Source organism: Poecile atricapillus, chromosome W (assembly GCF_030490865.1).
Source record: "Poecile atricapillus isolate bPoeAtr1 chromosome W, bPoeAtr1.hap1, whole genome shotgun sequence".
Taxonomy (NCBI): domain Eukaryota; kingdom Metazoa; phylum Chordata; class Aves; order Passeriformes; family Paridae; genus Poecile; species Poecile atricapillus.
The window spans coordinates 35,828,373-35,846,787 of NC_081288.1; the positions used below are offsets into that span (position 1 = coordinate 35,828,373).

The following is an 18,415-nucleotide window of genomic DNA, read 5'->3' on the forward strand; positions in this document are numbered from 1 at the left end:
GACATTCAGTGTTGCAGTATTTTCTAAATTGGTCTCATTCTACCAAGAAAATGAACAAAATACACATTAAAATATTACTGAAATTATAATTTGTTATTAAAATACTGAAAAGATAAATATTTGGACTAAAAGAAACTGTTTCCTTACTCTCATTTGATTGCCCTTTCGCTGTAAAAATATATGGCATTCTACAGTGGGTGTGACATTAATAGAACAGTAAGTACAAGAGCATCTCAAATAGCAGGAATCCAAGAAAAATACATTTAAATCAGCTATAAATAAGAAATGCTTCTTTATTTCTGGACATCCAACATGTTAATCCCAGCCTTGGTAGTGCTTTCTATCTTTTTTATTTCCAACACCTTCATGATTGCTTAAGAAGAATAGTGAAGACTTTATGCTAATTACTGTGCTTACTTCAGAAAGCGTGAAAGCATCCACATTTATTTCTTCGTATTCATCTTCCACTTTATCACTTTTAACATCTGCAAGAGCACTGGCCAGTTTCTTTCGCAAAAGAAAACCCTTCCAAAATGCCTAAACAAAAAATGTAAAGCATGTTATATATAGCCATAGATCAAGCCCAAATCCAGATTCTCTAAGTTATCCCATTAGGAAGATAAAACATCTTGGGCCTTTGTTTAATAGCTCAATGATCTGTTTTTTGAACTTTATGTGACATTTTAAACTACAAGACAAATTAAATGCCAGCATATGTCTAAAGCATAGAGTACTCAAGAGGCTCTCCACAAGTAAGCAGAAAGGAATCCTGCAACTCCCTCAACTACAAACCTGGGTCAACTAATTAATTATTTGACAATTCCTTCAGGGACTATTTTAAACTGAAAGGAAAGGCTACATAGGGAAAACCTGAGTGCCAACTTTCAAACTACTGAGAATAAAAATACAGATGTACTAAATGTCTTAAGGTTTACAAGTAGCAATTCTTGGAAACATCTCATTATTTCACCTAGGTCAATAACTCTTTCTTAACTGTCTAAGATCTTTATATAAAAAAAAAAATATTACCAGTAAGCAAAATCATCTCTAAGAAAAATAAGCACATTAAGAATTAAAGTCCTAGAAAACTAGAAAGGGTGTCAGAAAGATATGCCAAGCATAGAATCATGTCCAGAAAAAACACTTCAGAGATCAAAATGAGTTAGATGAAATTAAGAAAACTGCATACAACACAGCAACTTCCCCCCAAATCAGTATTTGACATCATTAGACTTCAAGATGCCCCAAGTGTTTCAAATGCCATGCAAAATATTCTCACTGTCATAAAAGAAGTGATGGTGTACACCTTTAATGGCTCTGCAATGAAAGCACTAAAACAGGAAGGGTAAATCTCATATTCTGGCTTAACATTTAGATTATTAATTTTTACAAAGTTTTTCTAATCACATAAATTATTGAAAATATTACTATTTTACACACATATTTCCTGATTATTACAAAATGATTAAATGTTTTACAGTTGCTTTCTTATAACGTCAATATTGTTGTTTCTCTACAGGCCTTCATAAGCATCAAGATAAAATACCCTGATATTAATGAGTGATCAAATGACAAATATATTTCATTCAAGAAAGACAATTAGTTTTGACAGATTTAAAGGAGAAAAGCAATCCTAATGATATAGGCAGAAGCCTAAATTTTGAGGCAGCTGCTAATAGAAATCTATGAAAGCACCAGGTGTGTGCTCAGTCATGATCAAAAAGAAAAAATACCTGTAGTAGTTTTTAAGAAATAAAATAAAAACTTTCTTACTGTACAAATTCATTCTATATCTGCCTATGGAATTCAGATCTTGTTGCTTCTTTAAAAAAGATGGTAACAGATTGTGGCAAAGGTTCAGAGAGGAACAAAAAGCTAAAGAGAATTACAGAGAAATGTGAAAAGCGACCAGACTAAAATTTTATTTACAAAAAGTGGTTGCAAGGATGGGTGTATGAGAGATCTAAGTATCTGTAATATGCACAGAAGATAAATAATAAATTACTTTTATTTTCATACTTATTTCAGGAGTTACCATGTTTGAAACAAATGAGAGGAAGCACATATTAATCACTATATAGATTTGTTAAAAGCACCACTTTAATATACAGTAGAGGTCAAATAAATAAGTCCAAAAATGGATTAAATAAGTTTATGGAAATCAATTGTTAATATGCTATCTCCACATTATACTCCAAAAAGAAATTTTTACTTCTAAATCACTTTGTCATTTCTGAAATTTGTATATAAGACTTTATGGAATGTTTCCAAGTAAACTTGAAAATATGAAAAAAATATGAAATTGACAGCACTGACTTGCTTCAAAATGTAGAAAATACCCACATGAACCTTGTCAACTTGGCAGGCAAATACTGGTTACCAAACTAAACAGTCAAGGTATGGACTTCAACTCCTGCCTGTAGTAATCCATTCTGTTTAACTGTTATTAGCTCAGTACCTACCATAGGACAGCCTAGGCCATGGTCTGTTCCCAAGGACAATATGGATAAAGCAATCCTAGGTTTTGGAGGTGGGAAGAGAAGGAAAGAAATGGAAAGGTAGAATAGAAGAGACAGGAAGATTATTTAGTCACATAGATATCTGACACAACAGATTAGTTACACAGCATCCATCAGTTTCATAGCACAGACAGGCCCCAGTAAGAGCATGGGTACAGTATCTCTTAGACATAATAGTAGAATTAAATCAAGTAAAAATAATTCTGAGAAATACTTGGTGAAAAAGGGAAAATATTTTTATGTTTCTATAACGCTTTTTTTTTGTAAAGAAGTATCTGTTTTAGAAACACGAAACTTATGCTGATTATATAAAATAAAAATGTTTAATTATGAAACTTAAAATGATAATAAGCAAAAATGGATTACAGATGACAATTACAGAAAACTAGAAAGATTTTTTTTATTATTAAACTTACAAAATAAGAAAATACCATCAGCCAACCTGGATTACTGTGGCAGCTTCATGCTTCGGTCTCAAAGCTCCTACAAACTGATGATTTTCTCTTCTACTGCAATCATTTTTCCTCTGAGCATGGTACTGCCGCCAAAAGGACTGGATCAAGGATGCTGCTGTATGTAGTCTCATGGAGAAATAAATACATTTATGACTCACATATCCTCACCAAAACAACTGGATCACCATATCTGCCAAACTTCAACCATAAAGTATAGGACTGTGCTTTGAGAAAAATGTAAAGTTGTGCCACTAAACAAGAAATTACAATCCAGGTATGACATATATGTTCAGAAACACTGGAGGATACTCACATCATTTAACTTCTGAATCCAGTTATCTAAGGACTAATCTCCACTGGGCTCTATTCTGCAAATAATCTCAGTAGAGGAAAAGTCCTCAAAGGAAGGATTAGGAGCAGAAGTGGTGTGACACTGACTGAATAAAGTAATTGAATAAGTACTGAATAAGCATTGAATAAACATACAAATAAACAACAACAAACAAATAAATAAACAAAAACAAATTAAAAAAAAAACTAGCAAAAAACAAACACCAAGCACTAAAAAGGAATAAGTACTGAAAACACGAGACAGGTATTTTTAATGGAGCAGACAGGAAAAATACAGAAAGTGCAACTTCATCTTTTGCCTGAGTTTAAGACTTTAGACTTTAAGACTTCTGACCACTGGTTATGAGAGTACATTTTCTAACTGTCTCATTTTTTAAGAAGCACTAAGTACAGAATATTTAGATCTGTTCAGTGACTCATACTTCTAAATATATGTTCAAATAATTCATACTGATGGAGAAAAAGTATAATGTCAGCTCTGCATTAGGACTTTACTATATATATTATCTTGGAATTTTCTCCACAAAATACTCATTTCAATTGGACAGTGTATTAAAGAAAAGACATCTAGATTTCCAATCTCTACATAATTCCTTTCCTTGTGTAGTGCATCTATTTAAATAGAGGACTACTAGTCAGCAAAAAATAAAAAAATAATCACACTTCAGAGGTCATGACAAATACAAAAAATGGTTTGCATTCTGTTTTGAAGAGAACTGCCCAAAATCACATTTACAGAATTAATTCAAAACATTAATGAAAAACTAAAGGAACCATTTCAGAAAAAAATTTGAAGTATTCATCTCATGCAATAGACTAATGTATTCTTACTCTCAGCTTGCTGAGAGGTGATGATTAATTGCATGGTCTTCCTTAATCATAAATTTTATGAAAAATTATTAGTGTCTTAAGTACCTACTTTCCTATTTACCATAAACCTAAACAGCTCAAAGAAGCACACCCACCATGCTTGCTTTTCATACTGTTCTCAATACATCTGTTTTTGAGACTGAATTCTTATGAAATTTTAACTCAATTCTTGAGGATTTACTGCAAAAAAAATCAGCTTCTGTTTCCCTCATCTGTACATCCAGAACCATACAAATCAGCAGCAAACACATTCCAAAGAAGTCTCTTTTTCATGCAGGAGAAAATCTAGGGACACATAAGTTGAACTGGCCTCTCACCCCTGCCTCTAGTTTTAAGAAGCAGGCTAAGGCATTTTGGAGGAGTACCAAAAGCAGGGCAGGCCATTAGCTCTTCAGTCATCACAACAGCAGAAGACTGGCGTAAATCAAGGGATTAGGATTGTCAATTTAAGCAATTTTCCCTCTTGCTTTCTAAATGGTACTGACTGTAAAGCTTACACAGATGAATCTTGAATGTCTAATGAATAATTGTGGCAAAAAACCCTTATACTAGTTTCTAGTTAATCTCCTCCAAACTTTCTGCAAAACATTTGACATTTGTATTCCTAACTCTGCATGTGTCATTAAATTGGTGTCTTAACCTTATTTGAAGTACATAAATATCTATATCCTAATATACCGACTGGGAGAATACCACAATGGATTCTTAATTGTTAATATAGAAAAATAGTGTGCAACACTTGAATGTAACTCTTTCTTGTCTAATAAGTTTAAAAATATTATCTTACAAGTTCTGTGCCTCTGTTTTAAACAAAAAATCCTCACTCCTATTATCTATCTATATAATCAATTTGAAAGCAACACAACATCCATCTCACCTTTCTGTATCATCACCAAAGTGCTGGAGATTTCTTCCCATATCACTTGCTACTATCACTGACTTTTGCAATGTGAGTTGGCTTGACATGTTATTGTTGCCTTTGCTCTCCCCACTGTAATTAATACAAGATTCAGTGCTCTTCTGCTTCACTCTCTGATCTCCTCTATTTTCCTTCTGATGCACAGGTACGGAGGAGTTAATGAATGTGGCCTGAATATCACCAGTAGTAATCCATCTTTCAGAAGGATCCAACAAGACCTGTTTATTTTCTGTCACACCCATGATAAAGAGGTTATTTTCCTGTAGGCAGCCAGTGGATGTTTGTTTTAAATGATTTTGAAGTGCTTCTGGTCCATCTCTGTCAGTAATGTTCAGTTCACCATACTCGTGTACATATCGATGTTTAATACTAAGTTTCATCAACTGATTAAAATACCAGCATTGTCCCAGTGCAGAATCAATAGAAGAAGCAATTCTGAAAAAAAAAAAAAAAAAAAAAAAAAGCTTTAAATGCCTTAAAAAGAAAAAAAAAATCCCTCTATTATTTCCTAAAATAGCTTGTAGTTTCAAGTATTTTAACATGTTTCCATATTCTTACAACAAATAGTAATTACTTTGATTGGAAATCCAGTTTCAGTAATTACAAATTTTAGTAGCTTTTGTCTTTTTTGGGCATATTTAAAATATAATCACACATATTTTTTATTTTACTCTGATTTTTTCTAAAAGAGAAAGTTTTCAGTCCTTTTAAAATAGCCATTACAGCATACTGTTGTATGCTGTAACTATTAACTTTCTGTGTGGTTAGCGGCATGTGAAGCCCAAATTTTCAGAGGGTTTGAGGCAATTTTGCCTTAATCAATCTTATCTGGCAACTATGAAAGCTCATATAAAAATAACAGTAATTTTAAAATTTAGATAACACAGCAACAAAACCCAAACTTAGATTCAAACCAATAAACTACAATATCTAAAGAAAATTCAGGATAACAAACTTTCAAGTACAGATCTTTTTATCAATATAAGGGAAAGTGCTAGACTGAAGCAATCGTAATCTATGAAGTCTGGCTCTCATTAGTTCTTTGTGTTACACTGTCTAAATAATGAGGTTAAGTAAGAGCAAATATGAACTAATTGTTACAGATTCAGACAGATGTCTGTACTTTGAATGGTGTTTGTTCATTTTATTAGGTAGCAGGTACTTCTGGAATCATGAAAACATTTTTCTTTAACAGTACAGATAAATGCAGAGATCTGTAATCTGGTGCTAATTCCAAAGGAGTAAAAAGTCAATTCTAGGTCAGCAATCCAAGAGAAAAAGTAGAAATAAGATAAATGTTCTTGTTAGTCTGGAAAAATTAGGACCTAAAATTATAGTTAGAATAACAGAAATTTCCTTCCTGTTCATCATTCTGGAAAGGTAAAATCTTTAAAAGGTTTTATTGGGGACTCTTTACCATTATAATTATATCCTCAGTGAAGTTCAACTAAGAACATTTTAGATTTTTAAGAACATAATCAATCAGACCCTAGAAGAGCAAAAAGGATTCCAACTCTTCCTCTGCTAATGCAAGTTCAGTGCTATTGGACAAAATCTGAATGGGTAAATTGATCCACACAATTTAACTCACTGTGCAATAGCTGTACATTTGATTGTCCACTACAAAACATTATTCCTACTCCTGCTAATTCCATACAGATGACAAGATCTAAAAATATTTAAACCAATCTATATATTTGCTTAAGGATCAAACACACTACATAGTAAGAATAACAAATTCTTTAACATAAAATAATTACAGCATTAGTTAAATTCTTTAGCTAAATATATAGAATTATGTTAAAGTATTTAAAAAATATAAATCTGGTACAAGATCACTACTGAATTTCTACATAAAATAATATGGTGAGAAGACAAAAAAAAAAAAAAAAGGGAAAAATGGAAAAAAATCAAATCCACTCCGACCTGGTTTTTTTCCTTTGCTTTATTTTGTTGGTTTATTTGTTTATAAAAATAAAAATATTGCAGAAAACCCCAGAATGTTTTATATATTGAACAAAAAAACAATTACCTGTGAAAACCATATCCTAAGTATCCTTGCTCATGGTAAAAAAAACCAAAAAAAACCAGAAAGAAAGAAAAACTAACCACCATAACAGTGAATCCTCTCCTTTGACAGGTGCAGGGGTATCTCAAGCAGCTATTTCACCCTTCCAGTGGCTATGAATAAGTCAAGCAGGAATGGAAGGGGAGACTGAGGAAGCGAAAATTCAGGCAGGGAATAATTTTGTGGTCATCGGGGAATGTGTGTTCATTTTTTTTATAGAGGCTGCTTTTTGGGCAGTTTTTCCAAGCAGTAGCTGCAAAATATCATCTCGTCATTGTGGACATGCACTCTCTCCCATACCTTCCCCAGCAATCCACCATTATACTTTGATTTTGCAGGATTTTTAGGCTGCCCTCTGTACCAACAACTTTTTGATTTAGGCAGTCACAGTAGCCTAAATGTAAAGAAACAACAAGGGAAGCTGAAGTGATATCAGAGACTATGAAGTGGCAGGGTATGTCTGAGGCTCTCCAGTGCACAGACACCAAAGGTCATGATGGGACCTAGTACTAACGTGGCAGTCAGCTTGGTGCTTCCCTTCAGTGAACAGGGATTTCAGGCATCCTATCAACACACTGCAACTTTCTCAGTGTCTAAGCAGCACTGCACTCTTGATACCAGAGATGTGCCTCTGAAGATTGCTTATTCAAACCACAGAAAGGAAATTGCTGTAATGGAAAATAGGTAGGACTGGTTTACTTCTTTAATAATAAAAAAAACAAAACAAAAACATACAAGGAAAGAGAGAAGACACAGTAAAAATTATGACAATATAAAGACATTTGATACCACAATATTTACTTTTTAATTAATGGAAATTCACTGCCTTTCAGACAATTTCAACTTTTGCAGTGTTATTTGTCACACTTAACCTGGAATTGCTTCTTGGTTAAGATCTGACCAAGATTTTAAGCATAAACTGGCATTGAGACAAAACAAGAAATGGAATTATCCTATGAAAACACCAGGATACATAGTGTCTGGCTGCTTAGTATGCAATGAAATATAAATATGGTGGCCTTGCAACAGCAAATTTTTTATGGCTTTCAGCTTTGACCAGCACATTCCTTCATGCTCAGTTGCTGCCAGGCTACCCACAGCTTTATTTTGATCATAACAAGTGAAAGCGATTTATGCCATATGCAAATTTTAGCATAACCACAATGCATAACCACTGCTTTTGCCGTGGGAGAAAGGGGTAAGAAGCCAGAAGAACAAGGGATGAGTCTTGCAGTACTGCACAAATATGCTAAACTAGCATCCCTGATACTAAAGACCAAGATACTATTTTTACAAAAAAAAATACTAAGAGCAAAAAGCTGCTTGTAGGTTGTTTTGGTTTGGTTTTTTGTTTTGTTGTTGTTGGGTTTTTTTGTTGTTGTTACCACATGCCTCTCTATTTGCCAGCATTTTCCAGGGACTTTGAGGAAAGATAAAAGCATTAGAATCAGATTTTAATCTATATGGAAATTTAAGTCAGGCATTTATTAAGGACTGTTACAACTTCAGTCCTCACATCAATTCACAAAGAGTATCCATCACTGTCATGGTTAATTTAGACCAAAACCTGCTCAATTCCCATGCAATGGAGGAGTAGGAGGAGGAATAAACCCCACCAGCAGCACCTAGGAAGCCTAAGGATCCATGCACAGGTTGACTTAACAGATATAGAAAAGGACAGATTATTCATGCTTAAAGGTCTTCCAGTGGAGTTCAAATCAATGAAAATGTTGCAACTTAAGAAATTTAAAGAGGTGGCAGAGGCTTGCTTATAGAGCTAACACATTTTGTATAGAATTTTCTACTGCAATCTCACCTGCAATGGCTGCCTGGTTATTCAAAGAGCATAATTTTGTAAGAATGAGACAGTAAATCTGGAAAAGTCAGCAGAGCAAATGCCTAAGAAGCAAAAGGGACAGGCTTGGAAAAAAAAAGCCCGTTCTGGTCATGAATGGCAGTTTTCTCCTGGTCCTGACCATGGATAGCAGTTCCTCCTGGTCCTTGCAGTAAAATCATAATATTCTACCCCCTCATATGCTAGTGTTTGCTAGTTAAAACCTTGCTTAGTATCATATTTTTCCCTTCTCTGACTTTCATAATTATAATACATGGAATATTCAAATAGTAAACCTCCGTTTATGTGAGCTTCTGTTTGCAGTAGTGTGGGGTAAAATCTAATGTCTTTAGAGAAACTTCAATAAGCATCATTATTGATGTTCAACTGCACTTTGGTAAAGTCCCTTACAGACATGAAATAGGTCACTGTTGGCATAGTCTCTCCTTGCAACACCATTTATGAAATTCCTATCATTTTCACTGTAATATACATACAGTATTTGTAAAGTTCAAGTTCAACTAGCCAGAAAACTGCACATTTGATGGCTGAAAACAAACTGCTGCAGCACAGGTATCATATAATTTTTTTACATGATTACTTATTACAAGTCATCTAGAGGTTATGTGACAGAAAACATTTTGTATAATCGATAAATTCAATTGCAAAGTAATTTTTATTCTTAAGCATGGCAACAACAGAGAAGTTTCATGAAGAAACAGCACAGAGAATTTAACTGGGGAGCAGTGGTGTATGAAACAGATTAGGGAAGCAAGCAGTGATTACTTTTGGCAGCTTACATACTTGAGGTCGCACCTACAGGGGCTCATAACTTAGCAACATGTGAAACAGATAGAAGCTTGCTCTATTGTTGGCCTGTTGTTTAGCAATGTCACATTAATTCAGTCAAAGCATTGCAATATGTACATATAATAGCTATGCTGTTAATGCTTATATACAAACAAGTTGTTTAGAGTTCCTTTTATGAACTGCAGTTTGCAATGGTTTTCAAGTCATCCATAAATTTTACTTCAGTCAAAATAAAAGATAGATGGCTTTAACACACAAGAAATTAATTTTAAGACCAAATTTGATACATGCCATGGTTACTGATTTAAAAAATCATGAATGAATTCTCAAAAGCTTAAAAACTCCACAACCTTCCCTCCTCTGCATTCCCCACCTTCCCTCCACCCAAACCAGACATTCAGCAAAGAGGAGATGTTTACACAATCACCTCTTTCCACTACTGTTCTCAAAGATCTGCAGGCTCTTTCAAACATTTATCTTTCAAAATTTAGATAGAATCATAATAAAATTCTCAATTGAAGGAACCTCAGGAGGTCTCTGGTCCAACCTTCTGCTTCAAAGCTAGGTTAGCTCTCAAATCAGACCAATCTGCTCAGGTTGTCATCCAGTCAGGTCTTGCAAATCTCCACAAACAAGACTGCACAACTACTCCGGGCAGCCTATTGCAATTCATCACTGTCCCACACTGAGAAGGTTTCTCCTTATGTCCAGTTGTACTACCTCTGGCTGGAATGAATTAATTCTCACTACAGTTTTCCATTTAATGCCATGATATAGATTTGCAACCGAAACAATATCGATCAAACACTAATGTTTTCCTGAACAGTGCTTGGACAGAGTCCAGGCCTCCTCTCTTTCACTCAGCAAGTAGCCTGGGAGTGGGCAGAAGGCCTCCTGTCTTTACCTCCTTCCTAGATAAAGGACTTTGCACTTGTCCTTGTTGAATCTACAAGGTTCCTGGTGACCTGTCCTCCCATCTTGCCTATGTCTGATTGGTAGCCCTCCCCTCAACAACTGCCTTTGAATACTTGTGGTCTGCAAGCACAGTAAGCGTGCGCTCTGTCTCGCTCCCAATCTTTGATAAAAGACATTAGAAGTACAAGTCAGCTTCCAGAAAGTAGTGTGAGCCACATACTCCTCATAATTAATGGATGGTCTGAGCCTGACGACCCAACAATAAACTTCTTATTTATCTTTCTTCTGTCCATTCATACAGAATTAAAAACCCCGAAATTTTAGGAATATCATCTTTTCCTCTCATTTTTTACCATCCTGCAGGAATGTATATGAAAGTTAGGTCTCTAGATTCTGCTACAGTTTGCTCATGAGTCATATCCTAATTACGAACTGGCTTTTTTTCTGCAAAAGGATAATGATGAAATACCTAAATATCAGACATGGAGAATTTTCTCAATCATGGAAAAGGAGAGCTTTATTTTCCTTTATGGAAAAGGAAGGTGAGAACACCATTTCAGGATGGTAAACAGATTAGGAAATATCAGCTTCCCACCTGCAAACCAGAAGCCAAAAATCACAGAAGTGGAGAAGACATATCTTGATGGTGTTATGGAGAAACATATGACTTTTAGAAGCCACTTATACATTACGTCTGTCATAGAAAAATGCACTATATAATTTCTCCCAACCAATTTCAATCTAATTCTTAATACAAACATCTTTTCAAGTTATTCTGATAGCTGATTCTGAGCTATGAAGATTTTATTGCACCTCAGTAAAAACTGCAATAATACAACAGTGTAATAAACTGTTAGCTAGTAACAAGATACCAAGGATGTACAGGCTTACATGGAAACACAAAATAGCCAGATTCTGAAAAAAATGTGCATGCTTTTCCTGAACCAACAAATGCAAGGCAAACTTCAAACTAAAATAAGGTAAAACATTACATGCTTCACCTGCTCTGGGGTAATGTTCAGTACCTGGTAGAATCAAAAAAACTAGTTTTCCAAAAATTAAAATGTTAGTTGGATATTCAAAGGACTATAAGGATTTTCTGAACCTGCTAGGAAATTAAAAGGAACTATGCAAGGAAAAACCATGCAGTATTACCATGTGCAGAAATGAGAAGTTTGAGATACTTAGATATTTTAAAACTATTAAAACATAGCATGTGTAAGTGATAAATAACCACTTGCATGGTCTAAGCTGAAGCTACTGGACAACTAACCATGGTAACAGTGATAGAGGTAGCAAGTATGACAAAATTAAAGACCTGTACACAGATTCATCTAATTCACTACCTTAAGAGAAAAGAGGTCAAATCTTTTCAATTATTTAGAATGTGAATAACTTACACATGGAAAACAAACGCAGAAATGCAAATAAAGCACATCGTACCAAATTAGAGCCAAATTAGAGTTAAAGTTAAGTTAAAGTTGGAAATCATGTTAATATGCTTATATGTTGTTAATATGATTATACAACTTTCAGGATTTAAACTACAATTCCTGCATAGCACTATACTATGTTGTGTGCATTTAACTACTTCTAACTGCAGGTTTTTGAACCACTTGTTTTCTCAAACTTAAAGAAACAAAACTCAAGGCGCTCATAACTTAATATCTGTCTAAAACAGACTTTGCTCTGAAGTCAATGATTCTAATCTCTTTCTTATCCTAATATATTTCCGGGCAAAAAACCTTGAGTAAAATTCATATGCCAACCAGAACTTCAGTAACAATACTTAAAAAAATATTTCTGAATACAATTTATATTCACATAAATACGTACTCCAATTCAGTGGCCTTTCTTTTCAGTTGAATAGTTTCCGCAATTTGAACTTGACAAAGTTCCAGAAAAGTTCCTAATTCTGATGCTTTGATTTTTTCAGTTGTGGGTAAAGTAGGATGGATTAAGACTTCACCATTAAGCAACTGTAAACTAGGAAGGACCTCCAACATGGAAGACCTTAAGAAAAAAAAAATCAATTAGTTTTTTTAAAAAATACTTATGCTAAAACACCCATTTTATTGATACAATCGTGTAGCAATACAAAACATGAAGATAGCTCTCTAAATTTTTGCATACATTTGTCCTTATTTCATATGTTAACATATTAACTAAGAATTTATACTTAAACTAAAGAATAACATAAAGAATAAAACACAGAACATAGCAAGACTTCTTAATACTTAATTGGTATAAAGAGCACTGATGAAATACTGACACCAAGAAAGTCAATGGCAATAATCTCAAATCACTAGAGCTAGAATTTTACCTGCACAAACCTTAATGGGAAAATTTGACACACTTGTGCATAGGCACCTGTAATTCATTTGATTAGTAGGCAACACAGCAAAATAAAACATAGGATTAAGATACAGAGCTGATTATGTTGACACATTAAAAAACTTCAATTTTTAAACTGCACAAAATACTAAACCTTGCCAATTCTAGTCCCTTTATCATTTGCATATACCACATATAGTGACAGACAAGTATTCAGTATGCCTGACAAGGGAAAAAAAAACTACTTTTGAAATACTGAAATCAAGTCAGTGAAAAGAATGAGAGCAAAGATGAAATTTCCTTGCTATAAAAAGGACAGCAATGGCCACTGATGTAAGAAAGGATATGAATGAGAAACTTACCTAATCAAAGAGAAAAAAACCCCAAAAAACATTAAAAAAGTGTACCATCCATGCGTTTTCATTTGTGTTATTGAGAGATGTAAGCTGCTACTGCAATCTTGTTTCACATATTTCTTGTACCAGAACAATTTGTTGAAAGTTTGAAGACTGCAAAATTATATCAACTCTCAATATTTTCATTAACTCAGTTTTAAGTAGCACTAACTCTTGAAAGAATACTAATTGTATGCTGTAAATCCCCTTATTATTAAAAAAGAGTATTGTTTTCAAAATTTTGGAGCTCCCTGACTATTCCCTGTGAAGGTAAAGGACTACTACTCAGCTCAGATAACATACACTAAGCTGAAAATCAGAGTTTTTATGACCATGTTATAATATTCCAAATAACAGAATAGAACATCAGTTTTTGCAAGTAGAAAACTTTCCTTCTCTACTGCCCATTAAGGAAGGCTAAGACCGTCTGAAGTACATTTGCAATAAAATTATGGATTTGGATCAACAATTCCTGAACACATAGAGAGAAATTACCAAAGTGGATGTTGAACAGCAATACACCAAAACAGTGACATATCAAAGTTGATCAATGATGGAAGTTTTGTCTCTTAGAGCTGTGGGCTCTCGACACTCATTTTTCCAGCTGGGTTCCTCCTGGTGAAGGGCTGAGTCAATATTTCATTTAGTGAAAACTTCCTGGTGAATATTCTGTCACTTAAGAGGCTCTATTAATCATTTCAGCATTGAAACATATTCCCCTAGGAGTAGTCAGACTGATCCCAGGGTTTAATTTTTAGAAAGAGATTTCTTACTACTTCACTTTTGTTGGTGCTATCGCTGGCTGGACATGAAACTACAAAACTGATTGGGAGACTTTACAACTAATTCCTTTGTTGGTATGAAGGGGTTATGTAAAGTTCACTGGAACACATTGTCTGAAGTTACAGTCAATGCTGTATTCACCAAATCCATACTTCATAGTATCCCATACTTTAAATCCTTTAGAAAAATTCATCTCTTGTCTAATCATAAAAACTCTATTAGTTTAAGCAATCTAAAGTGTCAGTTCTCATAGTTATACTGAAATTCAGAAACCTTTTCCCTCCAGATTACTAGTGAAATAACAGTTTTGTAAAATAGTGGGAATTCAAACAATGGAAACGGAAATTCAAAACATTCTGTCACAGTCACAGAATTTTATGAATGAATCTACCTGCAGCAATCATGAGTACAAATCAATCAAGAATGTACTTGCATAGCTATCTTTTAAACCACTCAAACACTTCTAATGAAAAGTTAGAAATATTTGAGTATTTTCTTTTGATCAACTATTGGTGTCTAAAATGCTCGCTCGTGGTGAGAGACTTCTCCAGGGTCAAGCTGTTCAGGTATAAGCAATCTATTATAAGGGTAAAGAGAGGGAGAGACCTGTGTCCGCCACCAGCCTCAGCGAACACGTGGTCCGGGGGAGGGGAGAGAGTGTGGGGAGAGAGGGAGAAAAGAGGTTAGAGATGGGGAGGGAGGAAACAAGAGCAACAGAGGGAGAGCGGGGAAAACCAGGGAGGCTTAGGAGAGAGGGGGAGGACAAGAGAGGGGTAAGAGAGGGGAAAGGCTAAGAGCTGAGAGAGGGGTAAGAAACAAGAGCCAAGAGAGGGGAAGGAAAGAGGAACTAAAAGGTGGGAGCAGGGTAAAAAGTAAGAGGGCTAAGTTCTTGTTACAATACAATGTATCTTTTTCTATAGTGAATATTCTAATTCTTAGAAACCAATCACTACAAGATACACCCATTAAAGATTTTACATACAGCCTATGAGCATCCCCATATTAACATACAGTGTTGCATTTTAAACTCTAAAAGCTTTACAAGTTCTTTCCTTGCTTCTTGACCTTTGGACTTTCTATCAGCAGAAGGACATTGTTTTATCAACCAGGGATTCTCCTTTAGCTGGCTAGGCTATTGTTCTTTGGTCATACAGTAACTAGTACTCAGCATCATGACTCAAAGCAGTCATTTTCAGCATTTCATTTCTACTTCGATTCTAGGCTTCTTATTTTCAGAATCTTCTGCCAAACAATCACATTCATAAGGTTTCCTTGTTTCACCCTCCCCAACAATCAACAATCGTAAATTTGTACAAAAATCTTCAAATGGAAGATATAAATGTAATGTAAGGGTGATTTTGTCTTTTTTAGATTCTAGTGTGGCCAGCAGGACTAGGGTAGTGATCATACTCCTGTGCTTAGCACTAGTGAGGCCACACCTCAAGTACTCTGTCTCATATGCAAAAAAATCATACAAAAAAAACCTATTCATTTGGAATTTTACTCCTATGGTTTACAAACCCATTTAACTACTTATTTCAGGAATCATGGTAACAGCATATAATTTTGTATGTCAAGTTTCTTTTCTACCCTACTCATTTTTTATATAGGGACATATCATAATCTCTAGGACTAGATCTTTGATTTTTCAGATCATCATTCCAGTATTATACACCACTGAGGGGCAAATAATAGCATTACACTTACATCTCTTTCATAATTATAAGACCTATTAATTTTTGATGTAGAGATAAGGAAATTGAAGAAGGATAAAAAAGGCTCATTTTCAACTACTAAGGAAAAATTAAGCATTCATCCTGACTTTTTCTTCTAACAGACACTTCTCCTTCACTAGCTATGTGCAATGTGAACCTGTCACAGCAGCGAGACTGTTCAGACTATATGTGGGAGTTTCTACTGTTTAACTAAGATATATACAACAATCTGTTGTCTGATTCTGATTTTTGATTTAGCTTACCTCCAGTTCTTTTCTTGGAGAAGAGGATTCCCACTCAATGACAATTCCTTTAGTTTATGACAGCCACTAAACCAGGTATGGACATCTTTAAGGTCTGTAATATAGCAGAAAGAAGCCTAAATATGTCCAAATGCAGAACCATTTTATTTCCCAAAAACTCTTACAAGAAAGTAAAATGTACCAACATCATGCAGTCCTAAAAGCAAGACTGCTATCTACACAGTATAGTTTTAATTAATATCTATAACATTCATGTTTGGAAAATATTTATATATTTTCCATATATAAATATCTGTTATAAATACATGAGAATAATCCCATTCAATTCAGTCTATAATTTAACTAAGATGTTCTTATTTGAATGGGGCTTTTATTTTTTTTTAACACAACTCACCTGACAAGCAGTTATTTTTGATATCAAGCTTTTCCAGAAACACAAATGAATTTAAAGGCACAAGGTCAATTAATCTAAGAACAAAACAGAAAAGAACTTTTTAAAAATTTATCAGCGGTTCAACAGAAAGGCACCAGAATCATTTGCAGGTATGAAAATTTACTTATTTATATAAGTAAATGCCCATTTATCTATCCAAGATGCTAGGACTAATTACTGAAGTCTTAACTTGAAAGTATTTCTTAGTTTTCTCAGCACCTTGGTTTTTAGTATTTTCTCATTAATGGTTTTTTTCTGATAAATATTTAATTCTGTTCCCTGCATTTTGTGGTGAAGATCTGAAGTCTTATAAAATTTACACAACTCAGCTGGCTTTCCTTTAGGCACCATAACTAGAATGGTACTAATAGAAGGTCCTGATTCTGGAGAAAAATTAAAATTTTCTAGGTCTCTTTCGGCTTTCCTCATTGCTCAAACTTCCTAACAGCTTGTTTCTCTTCTCCAATCAGCACATTACTTCCTAAACCCTAAAACTAGCATAACTGTTGTCATGGATGTGTTCTTCAACAGGTCAAGGCTGGACTATCCTGCAATATATTTTTATGCTTCATCTGTCTTACTACTTCTGTCAGACTGTGTCAAATAGGTGGTGATTACTGAGACAGTTATGGAATTGGCTATGGAATGGCTCCTCTTGCGTTATCAGAGCTTTTCTTGAGCAATAGTGCAGTAAAGCAGTACTAAAGACAGGACAAAATTCTTGTTTGCAATACTAAAGAGTAAATGTAAAGAAACTGAGCTGACATTCAACAAAATGGGATTGGGACTGTAAGATGTGTGTTACTGCTACTACTAAAAGACTAAGGCTCAGTGTTATTTCTTTGCTTACAAACTTCCATTGATGTATGAACGAATATTGAATGTTTTGTTCAGCTGCCAGGCTATTGTCTAATATTTTCAGATTAAAGTTTATCTTTTTTTATGTTAACTATGAGAGGCAGGAAAAGGTAAAAATCAAGATGCAAAGAATCAAAATTGTCAACTAAAACTAGAATGCTTAAGCATATAGTACATCAACTATACATTTTTTAAAGAAATACATGTTTAGGTAACATGTTTCATCCCTGTAGGGGCAAGGCCCTATCATTACAAGAGAATGGTACAGAAATGGCATTGTATGTGGTCAGTTTGTGAATGCTAGTCACAGAAAGTAGTATTTTCTCAGGGTGTAGTGCCCATGAAAGGTATAAATCAGAATTATTTTTGCCTGAAATATGACCCTGCAAAAAAAATGAAATGTACTCAAAATTATTGAGAGACAAAAATGCGTCTTTGTTGCTGAAATGTATGACTGTTGTATTTCCAGCACAGGCTTTACAATGGAAAGGCAGAGCTGAATTTTACTCTGGTGCACTAATTATGGACTAAATGTTGGTTGTAGATTATTTAATCTTATTGAAAATACAACCAAATTTAAAGCAGAAAAAAAAAATCATTTCCACATTCAGTTGAGAAGTATTTCTATATGACAACATTACATTTTAAGAGTAAATTCAGAGAAACAGATATAAAGACAACTGAGTACATGCCACTATAGTTCCATTTCTTTCTCAAACTACATTGTAAAGTTGTCCTGGTTCTAATCCTATTTAGATCTATTTTCTTCGTGCTATGGAAGTTTTCCATGGAATCAAATAACTATGAAAAAGTATTGACTCTACAAAGCATTAAGCCTTATATGAATATGTGTATATAGTACTAGAAATTCCAGCATTTTAGTTTCTCATCAT

General features: G+C 34.2%; 1 protein-coding gene across 1 annotated transcript in view; it reads right to left on the reverse strand.

Annotated features, from left to right (window-relative positions):
* Nucleotides 1–18,415, reverse strand: part of LOC131591861 (leucine-rich repeat and IQ domain-containing protein 1-like) — a 102,902-nt gene that overhangs the window by 64,956 nt on the left and 19,531 nt on the right. Inside the window, exons 12-17 of the mRNA XM_058862961.1 lie at nucleotides 16,626–16,699; nucleotides 16,232–16,325; nucleotides 12,578–12,754; nucleotides 5,073–5,549; nucleotides 2,962–3,100; nucleotides 418–537 (exon numbers count right to left, since the gene is read on the reverse strand). Of these exons, the coding sequence (XP_058718944.1) occupies nucleotides 418–537; nucleotides 2,962–3,100; nucleotides 5,073–5,549; nucleotides 12,578–12,754; nucleotides 16,232–16,325; nucleotides 16,626–16,699 (1,081 nt within the window). The remainder of the gene's footprint in view (nucleotides 1–417; nucleotides 538–2,961; nucleotides 3,101–5,072; nucleotides 5,550–12,577; nucleotides 12,755–16,231; nucleotides 16,326–16,625; nucleotides 16,700–18,415) is intronic.